We start from the raw sequence: 16,417 nt of genomic DNA, 5'->3' as shown, positions 1-16,417 counted from the left end.
ATAGATTCCGCCTGGTCATGCAAAACTACCTTTTTTCTCCACCACCACCTCCCCCTTTCCCTTGTTAAATTCTTGATTTTTATTTTTATTTTGTCTTATCTACTGGTGCTAAACTCTCCAGGCCAAAGCAGTGGAAGCTGGAACTTTTGAATGAGAAGGAAGACATTATTATACACCTTTTCCCCTCACAGAAGCACCCCCCCCCAAAAAAAAAAAATCCGTTTATTCTTTTAACCACTCGGATGTGTCTATTTTTGCAAGAGGAAGAATCTATATAAGTCTCTATATTGCATCCAGTTTGCAGTTGCAAACATTAACAGAGGACAGTTAGTAGGACTTTTCAGAATTTTACCTATCAGCTTGCAATCAGCCAAGAGAAGCATTGTAATCCAACTGAAAAGAAGCTTGCTCTCACTTGGCAGTCTTTGGGGTTGTTCTCGTGAGTGACACGAAAATGTCTTTTAAGGTATCCAAAAAGAAGTTAAATCTTAATGTTACATATTCAAAGTGAATTAAAAAAAAAAAGATAAAAATGCTTGACTTCCATGGAAAAATAGAAGACTTGTGAAAAGCTCACTGAAAATTACCAACTAGAAGCATCATAGACTACTGAAAGTCTACATCACACCGCAGCACTTTTTTTTTTTCATCATTATTACGTAAAACCTCTGGAAGCACCTTGGGTGTTTTACATTTTCTTTTCTTTGCTGCAGAAGCAATCAGCTCCTTGGAATCCCGACTGCACAATCCAAGACCCTGGAATTGTCTAGGTTGGAGATCCTACTACGATTTTGCAGGCGATCCAGCCTGGTTAATTGTGAAAAGTGTACACATTTCTGGCTTATCTATGCTTTGTTATGGGTCTGACGTGAAACCACCTCCTCCCTCCATACTACAGAGCAGATATTCTGTTGAACTGTTACAGTATTTCGGAGCAGAAGCCTTCGACAGCCTCCACAGCCAAATAACTTTGTTACTGGATGTAAAAAGGCTAGATTAAGCAAAAGAGGAAAATCAAAGGAAATCCAAAAAACGTAAGTATCTGCTAGGGGTGGTGAACAGCCGAGGGTTTAACTTTGTAGTTCCCAGCCTCCCTCCCTACTCCCATAGGGGAAATACCAGGCGATTCTGCACATTTCTCCTTAGCTCCATTTTCCAGAAAGAAAGGAGAAGGGAATGAGTGCTTATATAGAACGTGTTAATATTTTTAAAGTCCCTTTCTTTGAAAGGATGATACATTGTGTCCGTAAAATGCCAAGAAAGCAAAAATAAGCAGTATTCCTTTAAATACATATGTAGTATTTTTTAAAACCTACAAGGCATGCACACCCTACTAGCGATGAAGTCGGTGAGTCAGTGTATTTGAGCTCCGATAGTTTAATAGAAAGATTTATATACTAACTGTATTATTTACTTTGGGAGGGGAGGTGGCAGTATAAGGGTATGCTAATTAGTAGGAGATTTTTTTGGGGGAAGGGGTGGAATATCAATTTTTATTGCATCACCTGTCAGGAGTGTCCAATCAGCGTTGGCTTTAGGGGAATTAATTGATGAAGGTGTCTCCGGACGAGCTCACTTCACTCTGTCATTTTATTTGTAGCTAAAGCAGCGGCGGGAATAGCAGCTGCATTTCTTTTCTCTTTCTCCCTTCACATTCCATTATCATAGTGCTCCCATGGAGAAGCAGGGGATAATAAAGGGGCACAGGTACTGATCTTCAACAGCAACTTAAGACACTCTGGCAAACCAGAAGCCTGATGATTTTTTCCTTTTTTCAAAAAACAAAAGCAAAAGCCAATCAGGAATCTAGTCAATGTAATTTCCTATTTTTTTTTTTCCATCTATATGTCTAGTTTATTTCTCCTCGACTTTGGCACTCCCTTTCACCGGGAATAACAGTCTTTGTTATTTTATTAGCAGGATGCCTTGAGACATACGCAGCATCTGGTGGAGGATTAACATACATACATCTCTATGTATGCGTCACATATATATTTACTGCAAATGGTGGGAATCATTTAAGACCCGAAATGGGCGACCTGAAGTCGGGCTTTGAAGAGGTGGATGGCGTGAGGCTCGGGTACCTCATCATTAAAGGAAAGCAAATGTTTGCACTCTCTCAGGTTTTCACAGACTTGCTGAAAAACATCCCGAGAACCACCGTACACAAGCGAATGGATCATCTGAAAGTGAAAAAGCATCACTGTGACCTGGAAGAGTTGAGGAAACTCAAAGCTATCAACAGCGTTGCCTTCCACGCCGCCAAATGCACTCTGATCTCCCGGGAAGACGTGGAAGCGCTCTACACTTCTTGCAAAACCGAACGAGTCCTCAAAACCAAGCGGAGGAAAGTCAGCAGGGCTTTGTCAACAAAGGAGCTCCAACCGGAACACGCCGCCGCCGACCCTTACCCCGGCTTTTGGAAGGACAACCACCAACTTTGGCTGGGATTGAATGAATCGGCGCAGGCTCTGCCAATCAGCAGGCAGGCTCTGCGTCCCGGGGACGCCGCCTCGCTACCGGCCGTCGATCTACCTCAGATTTTTAGCAAATCCCCGGGTCAGCGCTACCCGGAAATCGCGCGATCGCCTTGCAAAACCCCCCTAAACTATGAAACTGCTCCCGTCCCCGGGAACTACATCGCCTTCCACTCGGATCCCCCGTACTTTCGGAGCCTGCTCTGCAGCAAGCACCCGGCGGCGGCGGCGGCGGCGGCAGCAGCAGCGGCCGCCGCCGCCGCCGCCTACTACCAGTCGGCAGCCCTTCCGCAGCCCAAGCTGGCGGCCGGGGCGGCGGGGAGCCCGGTGAGCTTGACTTACAGATACAAGCGGAAGCGAGCCTGCGAGGGGGGTGGCAAGGACTGCCTGCTGAACCCCCAAGCCAGTGCCCGGCGCCTCCTCATCCTGCCCAGGTCCTACAAAGCCAAGGCGGCGGCGGCGGCGGCGGCCGCGGCTGCTGCGGCGGCTGCGGCGGCTGCGGGGGCCTCTTGTCTGGAGCGGTTTCACCTGGTCAACGGCTTCTGCCCCCCTCACCACCACCACCACCACCATCACCACCACCACCACCCCCGGCAGCAGCCCCAGCAGCAGCAGCCGCCACCCCCGCAGCCGCCGCCGCCGCAGTCTGCCCACCATCCCCCGCACCTCCCCCACCACCACCAGCCACCGCCGCCGCCTCAGCCGCCGCCGCCGCAACAGCAGCAGCAGCAGCAGCAGCCTCAGCAGCAGCAGCCACATCTGGGCAGCTTCCCCGAGAGTTACAGCAGCGACTCTGAATCCAGCTCGTACTCGGACCATGCAGCCAACGACTCGGATTTTGGCTCTAGCCTGTCTAGTACCAGTAACTCCGCGTCCTCCGAAGAGGAGGAAGAAGAGGAGGGTGAGGAGGAGGAGGAGGAAGAAGAAGAGGAGGAGGAAGAGGAGGAGGAGGACGGGAGTGGCTTGTCGGACTCGAGCGAGGTCAGCTCTGAAGAGGAGGACACGTCTTCGGACTCGGATTCCAGCTCGGGCTCCAGCCAGGTCTCGGTGCAGAGCATCCGTTTCAGACGTACCAGCTTTTGCAAACCCCCCAGCATGCAGGCGCAGGCCAACTTCTTGTACCACCTGGCCACTGCCGCCACTGCAACCAGACCCGCTGCTTTCGAGGAGGCCGGCAAGCTGCCCGACCTCAAAAGTAATGTCAAAGCCGAATCGCCAGAGGATTGGAGTCATCAGAGCTGGCCATCCAAAACGCCTCCCGCGTGCTGCCCCGGCAGCCTAGGAACTTGTTTCACCGAGATAAGGAACGATAGGGTATCAGAGATCACATTCCCACACTCTGAAATTTCCAATAACTTCAAGAGAACTGACTTGACTATTAACTGCGGGGCAGAGGGGGCCTCTTCACCTAGCCCAAAGACAAACAATGCATTTCCACCACAAAGAATACTCCGAGAGGCGAGGAAATGCCTGCAAGCCACTACTACTCACTGTGCAGATCACAATACCATACCGTCTAGGTTGTTAAATACTGATTCTGCTGCTGCGGCAGAAGCAAATTTAGAAAAAGGTTCCAAAATCCCTCACTGTATAGAATTTACCTCGGATTTGCCCCCTTCACAAACTGATTCTGAGGTGGATGCTGCTGTCGCTTCTGCACACTCAGAAGCAGCAGCAGCAGCAGCAGCAGCAACAGCAGCAGCTAAAACAGAAACTCCGTGCCCTGACTCAGGCAATAAAACATTGCCATTCCTGCACAATATTAAAATCAAAATAGAGGACAGTAGTGCTAATGAAGAATATGAACCTGACCTTGTTAAGCATAAGCTAAAGTGTGAGTGCAATGATACAAAGGGTGAGTTTTACAGTGTGACTGAAAGTAAGGAGGACGCTTTGTTAACAGCCAAGGAAGATTTTGCATGCACTGAAAAAGAAACCACTTCCTTAAATCCACTGACTCAGAGTCAGGGCCTTTCATGCACTTTAGGTTCTCCAAAACCTGAGGATGGGGAGTATAAATTTGGTGCGAGGGTGAGAAAAAATTACAGGACACTGGTGCTGGGAAAGCGACCTGTACTGCAGACTCCTCCAGTCAAACCAAATTTGAAATCAGCTAGAAGCCCTCGTCCTACAGGTAAAACTGAGACACATGAAGGAACACTGGATGATTTTACAGTTACCAATAGACGAAAAAGGGTAGCCAGCAATGTAGCATCAGCAGTGAAAAGGCCATTTAATTTCATGGCAAATTTTCCCTGTCCACCATCACTAATTATTGGGAATGATGGGGATTTGTTGCCGGCTTATTCCTTAAACACCACTAAGGATTCCCAACCTCCTCACAAGGCCCATCCTATATGGAAATGGCAGCTGGGCGGTTCTGCAATACCTCTTCCACCTAGTCACAAATTCAGGAAATTTAATTCATAAAAAAATATTTTGGGAGATATTTTCTTGAACCATATTACCTTTCTTATGTTGTAAACTGCACGGGATGGTTTGTACAAGTCCATTATGCTTTACACCCTTTTTGGAGTCCTGGTTTTTCACTTTGTGAAGACAGAAATCGGATTACTTTTTTTTTCATTGTGGGTTTTTTTTTTTTTTTAGTGGGGTGGGGGTGGGTGGGAGGAGGGTTGGTTTACATTCCACAGACTACTTCAGGCTAAAGACTCAAGTAAAACTCAGTTATTATGGTAGAGCTGGAACACTTTACTGTTTCAATGCTAATAATGCACCGGGTACCTCAATTCAACTGCTACAAATAAATGTCAAAAGGTTGAATAATAAATATTACAATGAGCCATTAAGTTTATGCACTAGATTTCGGACATGGAAGTATAACTGTTAATTCAGTGAAAGTTTGTTAAGTTACATGGTTACACAGGGAGGTATCAAGAGGGTTCTGTGTGGCCACACTCTACTTTCCTGGAGCTCTTGTTCTGGTGGTGTAGGGTATCTTTTCTATTTCTTTTTCTCTCCCTCTCCCCTCCCCCCTCCAGGAATTGCACTTACTATTTTTTCTATAGAGTGGAAAGGTTGGGGGTTTGAATCCTGCTCATACTGGTAAAAGTTGCCTCATCTACAATGAGTAAAATAAATATGGAATTGTATTTTTGGAAAGGTGTGTTTTTACTTGTACAGCCACTCCTTGCAGTTGGAAAAGTAAGGTTATTTTTTATTGTGGTGGTTGTTCATCCCCAAAAATCTTAAATAAGGTTACTGGTACCCACGAATGTACTGAAGTTGTGGTTTGAACGTGCCCCTTAAAGCTTGAAAAGCAACTAAACTATTTCCCTGGCTAGAAGGACAATTTATAGCTCACCTCCTCATATTAATAGAGCAAAAAAGTTAATCTATCGAAGAAATGTCAAATGAGGAGTTAGAAATGGCTAGCACCACCAATGAGAATACCAGGCTGTCCAGGGCCTTTTGGTACCACAACCGGACATTTGAATATTTTTACTCATCTCTTTTTTCTGCATCTCTCTAAACTTCACTTTCCCTCACCATCCTGTATATAGAGCAAGAGTATCTATCTCTACTGCAAGTGACAATCAGAGGTGATTATCTATATTTGCACTTAATATCAAAGTAGTAGAACATGCAGATGGCTAGGGTGTAGCCCTTGGTCAGGGCCATGCTGGTGTAATATGTTGTGATGATGGAAGCAGTAAATCAAAATTATGGAAATTTGCACTGTTGAAAAGCATGCTTTAGCTTTATTTTCAATTAAAAACACTATTTAAAATTCCTGGTTCCATACATTTCTACTTATTCAAGATTTAAGTATAATTTACAGGAATGAATGGTTTTCTTGGCTTTTTCACTTTTAGGTTTTATCTGGAGGCAATGCATATACAGGGGTTAGTGTTTTCTTGTAAAACTCAAATGAGAAGAACCAGGGAAGGGACTGAATGCTGATGAAATCCTTTAAAAAAAAAAAACTTTGCAAACTTTCCATATATCAAAGGCAAAAAGTTCCAAGTTAGAGAAAATTGAGTCACAGTTCAATTGCAATTCCAGTGGAACTTGGGTCTAATAATTCCTAGTCCAATTTTCTCTGCCTAATGTGTTACATATCCCAAAACTTTGCCAAATTAAATCAAAGCAATTGCATCTTCTGATTAATACCTGGAGAATACCTTATCATAAATCACAGAAGAAAACAAAATACCAATGAGATGTTTGCTTATGATTTGGAGTCAACATTTCTAATGGAAATTAGTTTACAGTCTAGTTTTGAAAAAATCTTTAAATTTTACCTCCATTGAAACTTTTCTTTTGTCTAAAAATATCTCCAGGAGACATTAGGCTGATCTCAGTCCTGATGAATAGAGATGTGTTGTGATTTTCCTTTCATTCTAAAAGAGCAAAGCTAAGAATACTTCCATCCAAATCCATTTGGATGGAGTAAACAGATGCTTTGGAAATGGTTCCCTTCCTTCCCTTCTTGAAAGCTGCCAGATGTAGATGCACTGAAAACTAGCTATTTTGTTGGAATAGTAGCTGTGTACAGTGTATAAATTGGGGGAAGTTAACCTTAAATCTGTATTTGTAAATGTGTTCTAGAGACTTCACAGTTCCAGTACTTCCAAAGTTCAATTCCCAGAAAGTTGTGACTGGTCTCTCAGGCTGGGTTCTTGATTCTTTGGAAAGTAGCATTTAGGTATAGTGAATTGTTTTGGAGAGCAACTCCTTTTTAAAGTGTGAGACACACACATTGAAAGTCTGCAGTTTTTCCTCTTTCCTTAGTTGAGAGATATCAAAGTTTAATTACCACTACAGCTAGAACTTGTACACTTCTTGAAGATGAAGTAATTTTCTCCTGAATTGTAAGTTGAGGACATTTTTTTTAAGTCTACAGATACTCTTTTTATGAGGAGGGGAGAAAAAGAAGGAGGAGAGAGGTGAAATAAGCACAATTTGAAACAAATGGACCCTATGGAATTTCAGACATAAAATATGGGCATCCAGCTCTGACACTTACTCTCCTGCCCTCAGAGAATCAATAGTTTCAGTTTATGGGAGCTGGAGAATGAGCAACATCGAGGCCGAGGCATTCCAGAGTGTGTCATTCCTGCAGACTTTTCTGGTGGGGTCGATGAACAAAGGCACCATCAAAAGGAGAGAATTTAAATAGTCAACATGAATTTTACCCACACAATTCTACTGTAAGCCAGTTAACCACAAGGAAAACTGGAGTAGGGGCTTCTGTGGGGCAAATGTACCAAGTACTGTACAGTAACTTTAAAAAAAAAAAAATTCTTTCAAAACCTGGTGGTCCCCTTAGCTTTTTTCTATTCTGCTGTGGGAATTATTTTCCAAACAGTTAATTATTATTACTATTATATGATTCACAACAAAAGCTAAATTTCTTAACTTGCTATAAATAAATTTGTTCAAAAAAGGTAAGTTTTACAGAGTGAGGGAGAGATTAGCTCCATTGCTAAGATGCAGTTTTACATGGAATCTGTGCAGAGAATTGAACTTTAAACACACACACACACACACACACACACACACACACACACACTGCACCGGGAAGCTCCAGGGTCACTGATTCCTATGTTTGTAAAGATCAACACTCATAGAAAATAAAGTAAGAAAGAACTTTGGTTTTAAGGAAAATATTTTAAAGGTTTCATCTCCCATAAAAATAATAAGAAATTTCCTGGAAAGATTTCTGCTTAAATAGGGAGGATAAAGAAAGTTTTGAAATATTCCTAATTTTCTAGGGTATTTTTTTTAAAGGATGTATGTGTTTTGTTGCCTTCCAAAGTCAGGTATCTATGCCTTAAAATATGCTAACTTGCCTTTCTGAAAAGTGGGTGTTCTCCCCACAGGCTTACTTGATTATAGTGGACTAATCTCAATAATGGTTGTTTATTTTAAAATCAACAACAACAAGGAGCTACCACTAAGCAGCAATAATACAAATTAGAGGGGCTGGTGTATAGATTTTTGTCTGTCTTTATCTTTATGGCTTTCTATAGCTTAGGAATATCCTTCTAAAGTTTTAATTGCCAAGAAATGAAAGTGTCTGCAGAAAAGAAAGTGATGCTTTTCTTTGTTAAATATGGCAAAAGATGTAAAAACTTGCAGTTTAAAAAGGCCTTTCTCCTACTCCCTCCCCCCCAAAATCTCAAACCAAACAAAGGTCCTCAGCAATGCTGCAAAATAATTTTAATAAAATAATAGTCTATACAGAAATCTGAAAAAATAGTGAGTGTTGTGCTTCACCTAGAAAAAATAAAGCTTCCTGCTTGAATATAATATGTAAATGAAGGGAGTTCCCAATGCCATTGGAGGCAGCTCCTCCTAAGTGGAAAAAAAATTTTTTTTTTTAAAAAAGGAGCAACTAACCTCAGGAAACTGGAAAGAAGGATAAAGGCATCCCACCTTACAGAGTCTTGCTCCCTTAGCCACTAGTCATTTCCAGGATTTCCCCTGGTCTTTCCCCCATTCCATTAAAAAAAAAAAAAGTCCAAAAAAGGTCTGTTTTGCTGGCCTGGGCCAAAGGGCATTTTGCAAACTAGTCTGGGGGGGGGGGGGGACATAAAGCAGTTCGAGGAGGAGGGTTGAATTTTACCTGTTTTCTGGGCCTTCTCTGTTGCTTTTTAGAAGGGAAAAAAAAAAAACCCACAACTGCCCCAGCTATCATTCTTTGCCATGCCCTAGGTCCCTGCTTCTCTCTCCCTCTTTTCAAACTGTGGCGGCCTCACAAGCTCCAGCTTTAAAAGGCCTGAGATGTTTTGCATGAAGCTCTCACAATAGGGGTTGAGGGAATTGACAGTTTTAAAAACAAGGCGTTCTGTCCTTTCCAGCTGCCGAGGACCTCTTGCTTACACCATCTCTCTATCTAGCTCCCCATTGCCGCTCGCATTTTGTTTTCCCAGTAAATCTTCCCCCACACCCTACCCCACAACCTTCTCCATCTTCTTCCTCCGCCGTCTTCCCTTCCCCCACTCCCATTAGCTGTGTTTGTAAACAAGGGTCAGTTTGGAGAAGCTTCTTTTGGGACCAGCCAGCTCCGTGAAATGAAAGAGGGACGGCCTAGTGTCCGTAGGATCCACGGGATGGAGTGGGGGGAGTCCTACCCGTGGGGAAAAGGGGCAGAGATGCCCTGGCAAGCTGGTCCGCTCTGGCGGCCCGGCTCCTGCGAGTGCTAGAGCCTTGCGAGCAAGACACGTGCAACCCAGAGGCCAGCCTGACCGTGGGCTGCTCTGCTCTCTAGCCACAGCGACAAGGCTCTGGCAAGAGTTTTTACATGCCGCCATCTTGCCTGATGGCAAACTAATTTCTTTGTGAATTTTTTCACCCTTTTCCAGCCCTGGTTCTCCGCTGAATTTGTTATGAACTCATTAGCTTAGGCGGAAGAGCTTGAACCCTTCCGCCATGGTCGCCTCTCTCCCCACACCTCTCACCGAGTCTCACATCAAAGGGGCTAGTTCTGCTGGGCCACTGCTCAGGCTCTGTTCTTTGAGGGAGGCAGAGAGGACGCTCTGGCACGAGAGCGGCCTTTTGGGCTGCTTCTTTCACCCCCATCTTGATAGTTCCTCAGCTGAATTTTTTTTTAACTTTGCTCTCCTTTTGTCTGATCTCTAGCAATCTTATGCTCCTCCCTCCCCCCCTCTGCCCTTTCTCCACCACTCAGTCCACGTTCAAGCTCTTCCACGTGCAAACGCGAATTATCTTTTTGTTCTGGGCTGAGAGCTGGTTAAGTGTCTCTAAAACAATTTATTGACATGCCCGACTTAAATATCTGTGATAATGAAGGGAAGCTTCGCACAACGTAAATATGGCTGCAAACGTGCTATATGAAGGAAGCACACATAGATATGGAAAACGTACAAAATGAGAAAGAGAGAGAGAGAAGACAGAGAGAGAGAGAGAGAGAGAGAGAGAGAGAGAGAGAGAGAGAGAGAGAGAGAGAGAGAGAACTCACAAAAAGGGAGAATAACATGGGCTTTTGTGGTGCGGTTTTTTGAATCTCATAGTTAAACTGAAAATGAAGTTGTAGATTATAAAAACATTGCTGGTTGTGAGAAGTTACAGTTGAGCAAAGCAAACAAAGCAGTTACTTCCAAAAGAGAGAAAGTAGAGGTGAACTGCAGATAGGTCAATAGAAAAGTGCAACAAGCTTGTTTTCCCTGGTGTTTAAAATGCAGCCACAGTTGTAAAGTGTGTGAAATTACGCACTGGTCTCTTAAAGAGTGCCTAATTTATAGTAAATAGCAAGGTCTTTGTAAATGGCTTTATTATGTTGTTTCTTGTTAATTGTTGAGAAAATCTCATTGTTGAGTGTGAATGGCTTTATGAGGTAACCTGGTCCTCGGTGCAATCAAGGGGCAGTAAATGGTCGCTCTGCTTCTGTGGCCTAACGCAAAAGCTGGGATCCTCTGTGGAAGAGGCACTCTGACCTTTTGGAGAAGCGGCGGTATCCTGGCTATGCAGGCTTGCCTCTCGGCTGGAGAGGCGGAGAGATTTTCCAGATTTTAATTAATTAGAAGGTGTGTTTTTAACAGGCTGGCAATGGAGAGCAGCTTGCAAAGTGCTGCTGGGTAAGCCCCAGGGCCGACTCCGGGGCAATCCTACCGGGCTGAGTGCTAAGGGCCAGAGGATGAATGGAAGGTTTCCTATCCCAGGCTAAAAATGGAAGGTGGTCTAGCTCTTAAATAAGGAGAATCGGCAGTGGGTGGCTATAGGGGCGATGGACCCAGGCATCCTCGACCCCTGGCACTGCTGTCACTCCGGGGCTAAGTCGGGGCCTCCCGGCCGTAAGGCTGGGAGCAGAGTTGTGAGTGTGATTGGCTCTCTCACTGTCTCTCAAAGCAGCGGCTTTGTCCTTAGTGTTCCAGCAGCGCCCTTGGATTCAGGGGAGAAAGACCCTTTCGGCTGGACTCTGAGAAAGCCCCCAATATAGGGTCAGAGGAGGGAATCTGCAATCTATGAAAAGCTGCAAGGCTCAAGAGGAAAGCTGATAAGCACAGTGGCAGTCACTCCTGGGGCTTTTGTTCGAAGACCTCTTCCCTTCTCTTCCCTTTTTTCATCTCTTCCCTTCCCTCTTCAATCTAGCTTTTTCGGCATCCCTCTCCTTCCTTTTCTCTTTTTCTCCCATATAGATCCATTGTCTGAGAAACTTAATTTTCAAAATTGAATCCCGAGACAGAAGAAATGGGAGGCAAGGTGTTTAATTAAAGGATACATTTCTCCCCTCTCCCTCCCCGGGATAAAAATAATCTCTCTTCAGTCCAAGAGAAAGTATTCCCTTTTCTTTTCCCGATCTCTTCCAATTTTTCTCTTTCCAGGCAGTTGGATCTTGGGGAGGGTTGTGGGCAAAACCAAACAACCGCTGTGTTTATTTGATTAACTTTCAGAATAGGACACGGTATAAAACCCGGGTCCTGGAGAGAAAGTGGGGGAGGGGGCAGGGAACTGGTCTTGTATTCGGACCTGCGGCATTTCCCCGAGATTCTGTGACCACGCCGGGGGAAAAGCAGCATAGGTTCCCCAGCCTCCTCTGCAATCCGGCTACTGAAAGCCCCGAGTTCAGTGCCGAAGCGAAGAAAACACCAGATAGGTGGATGTGAGTTCCATTCTCAGGCCTGAGAATGAAAGCGTGTGAAAGTCTGGAGTTGCAAATGCAAATCACAAAGACATGTAAATTTCACCTAGAAAATCAGTATTCTCTTCATTTATAAAATCTCTCTCTCTCTCTCTCTCTCTCTCTCTCTCTCTCTCTCTCTCTCTCTCTCTCTCTCTCTTTTTCCTTTTCCCTTTCCCTTTCTTTCCTTCCCCTTCTCCCCCCGAATTAGCTATTAGGTGAAATCCCCCTGGGTTTAAAGCACTTGTTTCGAGGATTTGCGTACAGCCCATATTAACTATTCGCTTTCTGCTGCTATTCCTCCTCACTATCTCAGTAATTCTCCCCACTTTCTTGGACACTATCTTTCTTCTACTACGAAGAATATGATGAATTTTATTTTAGCCCCAATCGATGCGTGCAAACACTGGGATAACGCAACCCCCATTCCTACGGTGGAGGCTATTTTCAAAATTGAGTTTCGAGATCAATATTAAGTCGAAATGCCTCAAATGCACGAATTCACCAAATTCAAGGTCCTGGTTTCCCCATTCCTTTTCAGTTAAATTACTGCACTCGGGAGTAGTAGATACTGAGGCTTCTACAATTCATTTCCCTCCAAACGGGATATTTCCATTATCCTGTATTTGGTTTTCCCCAAAGATCATTCCCGTTTAGTTGGAAAACACGTGGAGATAAAACCTTGTCTATCGCGACACACCTGAATCCCTTCATTTGAATTATAGTACAACCTGTCCGTTCCTTTTTCCTTATTTTCGTAGAAGCCAAGGGCTATCTGTTCAGAGTTAAATAAATCCTTTTTAATAGTTGGAGAGCAGTTGCAATTTGGGCCACCGATTTGCTATCCATCTGCTTTGGGAGGAGCTCCTGCATTCCTGCTAAGTATTATTAACTCGGGGCTCTGGCTTGAACTGATGTATGGCCTTGCTATCTTACTTTGGGGAAAAAAATAAGAGGATGTAAGGATGTTGCTTTTTAAATGGCTACTGAAAAAGAGAAAAGGAGAGGATGGAGAGATAAGTGTGGGAGGACATAAAGGAGAATTTGGAAAAGACACATCTAAACCTGCTGCTCTCCAGGGAAGATGCTTTTGAGCCTATGTCAAGAGACAGCAAACTCGCATATGCTGCCTGCATCAGGGTTTCCCTGCTTTTCAAGCTCAACTCCTCCTCGGTGTCCTGAGTTCGGAATGTGTGAAGTGTATATGAGTAGGCGTGTGATTTAGAGGGTGTGAGAAGAGAAACCTTATTTGTGCTTGTGTGTTCTTCAGGGAGGTTGAAGCATCCATGCATATAAACTGTGTGAACCTATGTTTTGTGCTGTTTTTTTCGCGTTCAGAAAACATAAATAAAAAGACTTGGAAATATTAGCTCCACCTAAACGTTATCTCTCTGTGTTAGGGAAGGGAGCGAAGTCTCACCAATCTGCAAATGTCTTTGGTCACGTCTCTCTGAATAAGTGAAGGAAGGAAGGAGAGAAGCCTACAGACCCGGTGCCTGACATTGGAAAACAAATAAATAAGCAAACCAAAAATTTTCAGAGAGAAGAGAGGCTTGGGGAGAAGCAGATGCTGGATACCACTAAGGTGGAAAGAATGCTTGCAGTGTTTTGTTTTGTTTTTTGGGTTTTTTTTTTTTTTTTTGGTCTTTTTGATGTTGCTTAATTGAAGGAAAATACAATTCGAGTGATAAGCGATGAAAGCAGGGAAAAAAGCAACATTCGATGCCAGATCCTCAGGAGGATGTCCATGCCATGCTGAAGAATTGCCCTATATTTCTTTTTATTTTCAAAAGTTAGTTTATGGCAAACTAACATCCAAAGATTGCAACTGAGAGAAGCAGAGGATTAGGTGAAGAGCTGCTGTCTTCTGTTAATTAGGATAGTTGAAATGTTGTTAAAGAGTTTAGAATTGTTTGTTTTGTTTTAGTAATAAATGCTTTTTTTTTTTTAATGCCTTTGTCATCTCTCTTTTTATCTCTTTCCCCATTGTACAGATATAGTCCTCGGGATATCTTAAAAACCTAATACATAGTCACAGCTTGGTGAACTTCTCGGTCTATAATACTTAATATGAGTATTCATTTAAAAGAAAAATAGAGCAATCCACCTATAGGTAAGGGGGATGCAGGGGCGCAAAGCATCCACAAAGTGAAATCTGCAAAGTCTCAGGCTTTAAGGTTACCATGTTTATCTTTTCCCCTTTTCTCTATCTGCCTCATTCTTCCCTTCCTCCTCCTAGCTTTCTTCCCCTCCCCCTCCCTAACCCTTGCACCCCTGTGAAGACTTCTTGTGGAAATGCCAATATTTATTAGTATTTTTCCAGAGGTGGAAAGGATGATATTTCACTTAGACGTTATTCATTCATCAAGGCTTCCTTTGAAGAAGGCAATGCTTCAGAACAGTCCCTTCAATATCAAGCTGAACCTGAGAAGGAAAAAAAAAAAATCATGATGCAGTTTCTCTGTGATAGCACCAGTGGCTGTGACTTCATAGGTAGGGCCTCAGAGGCTGGGTTAGCTTATGAACATCAGATTGAATCTGATGACCTAAGAAAACTCAACTACATAAACACAGGGGATGCGGCTCTAACACTAAACACAGTGAGTGCCAGAAGAAAAGAGATGTTTTTAATTTTACTCCAAGTGTAATATATCAACATGTGGTAAATGAGTCTTTCAAAAGCCAGTTTTGTTTTTCTGTTAGCGATCAAAAAAATTTAGATGATTTTGCTCAGATTTGATAAAAGTAAAAAATGAAGCATCCGTAATGCCAATGTTATCATACACACATACATATATGAATAAGGAAAAGTTATCAGTTTTTTTCCCAATAAATGGGTTTGATTCATTTTCTTCTATTGTAGTAACTTTCAGAAGATGACAGTCATTACTTGATTTTTTTTGTCCTCACATTTTTCATTTGCAGAAAACTTTAGGGAACAAATAAATAGTGGAGTTAAAGAAAACAAACCATGACCATCTTCTTTAGAAAATAGACTCTAAAGTGTCTATTTTAAGAAAATTACATTGTTTCATTTTGTCTTCTATAAAATAATGTTTAGCGTGTAGGTTTTAATATAAGATTATGGCTGTATGAGGGGAGATACTTGCCCTATCTACCTTAAGATCTGAGACTTCCAAAACAGAAAGACAGTGTTAAAGAGGCTACCAGGTCTTCCACAGTCTTATCCTTTGTACCTAGGTATGGTCAGAGTCTTTGAATACTAACAGATTCTTCATAACATACCCTATATAATATATACACTTCATAGAGTATCTTGAAACAATGGAATGATTTAGAGATGGTTTGGAATAATCCTAATCATTTTCATTATCATCAGTTTTCTAACTTTTCCTGTTTTGAATCATATCCTTAGTGTTCATTGTAATCTTGATTTTTAAATTTTGATTTCTCCTAAGGAAAGCAAAACAAAAAGAAATGATTACAAAGGGAAAAGGAAGCAGGAAATCTTCCATAAACATTGTGTTAAGACTATTGGTCCCTGCAACTTGCTATAATATGAATGGAGTCATTATGGCGTTTCCATTGACATGGTTCCTACACTTCAGAATCCTGGCAAATGGAATAGCATGTCAATGTGCAAAATTCTCCCCATGCAACACCTCAGAAAAAGATAAGCCATTACAATGTAAATCTAGATATGCAAAGTCTCATTGAAACCAATGAAATTGAATGTAATGCCCATATTCCATTCTCATCTTAGGATGTACAAAGTATGTAGCTGAGACTGTTCATGTAAAATGCCAGTATGGAATATGGTGTCTATTAAAATATTATTATTATTTTTTAAATTACAACCCATATTCACAAAGTTTGCTTAATTTTTAACTCCATGCACAAGGCAGCTCATGAGGACGCTAGATGTTTGGGTTTCGTTTCCATTCACCTTTTTTTCTGTTTTCCTTATCCAAACTTTATATGCCTGTGGGTATATTAGCAGTAGATTATAAATACATAAATGCATATGTGTTTTTAATGGAGACTCCTCATCATTACATGAAATTACCCCAGTGTTTTCTAAACTTGCAATTAATTTTTTAAAGGACCAAAAAAATAATTTAATTACATAACACGAATATTTGAACCATCAACAACAGAAAACATCCTGGCCACAAACTTGTGGGGATAAAGAAGAAGAAAAAGGACAGAAAGAAAACACCCCACTGTGGATTATAAAGGTTGTGAGACAGGTCATTAGAAAAAGGAAATAAAAACTGAAAGTCATTTTAGACTCGTATATTATGCAACTTTCATGGAAGGAAGCTTCAGGTTCTCCTCACTCAACAATTCACTACCCCCACCTCTTTCATTC

At 42.6% G+C, this 16,417-nt stretch overlaps 1 protein-coding gene across 1 annotated transcript; it reads left to right on the top strand.

Annotated features, from left to right (window-relative positions):
• Nucleotides 1-1,060: 1,060 nt before the first annotated feature.
• Nucleotides 1,061-6,344, top strand: SKIDA1 (SKI/DACH domain containing 1). Its single transcript, XM_052001713.1, has one exon. The coding sequence runs from the start codon at nt 2,031-2,033 to the stop codon at nt 4,905-4,907; it is 2,877 nt and encodes a 958-aa protein (XP_051857673.1). The 5' UTR covers nt 1,061-2,030; the 3' UTR covers nt 4,908-6,344.
• The last annotated feature ends 10,073 nt before the right edge of the window (nt 6,345-16,417 follow it).

The sequence above is a fragment of the Antechinus flavipes genome, chromosome 5 (genome assembly GCF_016432865.1).
Source record: "Antechinus flavipes isolate AdamAnt ecotype Samford, QLD, Australia chromosome 5, AdamAnt_v2, whole genome shotgun sequence".
Lineage (NCBI taxonomy): Eukaryota > Metazoa > Chordata > Mammalia > Dasyuromorphia > Dasyuridae > Antechinus > Antechinus flavipes.
Note: the sequence above shows the minus strand (reverse complement) of the source record. Positions and strands in the feature narration are given on the sequence as shown.

Coding starts and splice junctions, on each gene's coding strand:
- SKIDA1 (XM_052001713.1), top strand. CDS start 2,031: ATGGGCGACCTGAAGTCGGGCTTTGAAGAGGTGGATGGCGTGAGGCTC.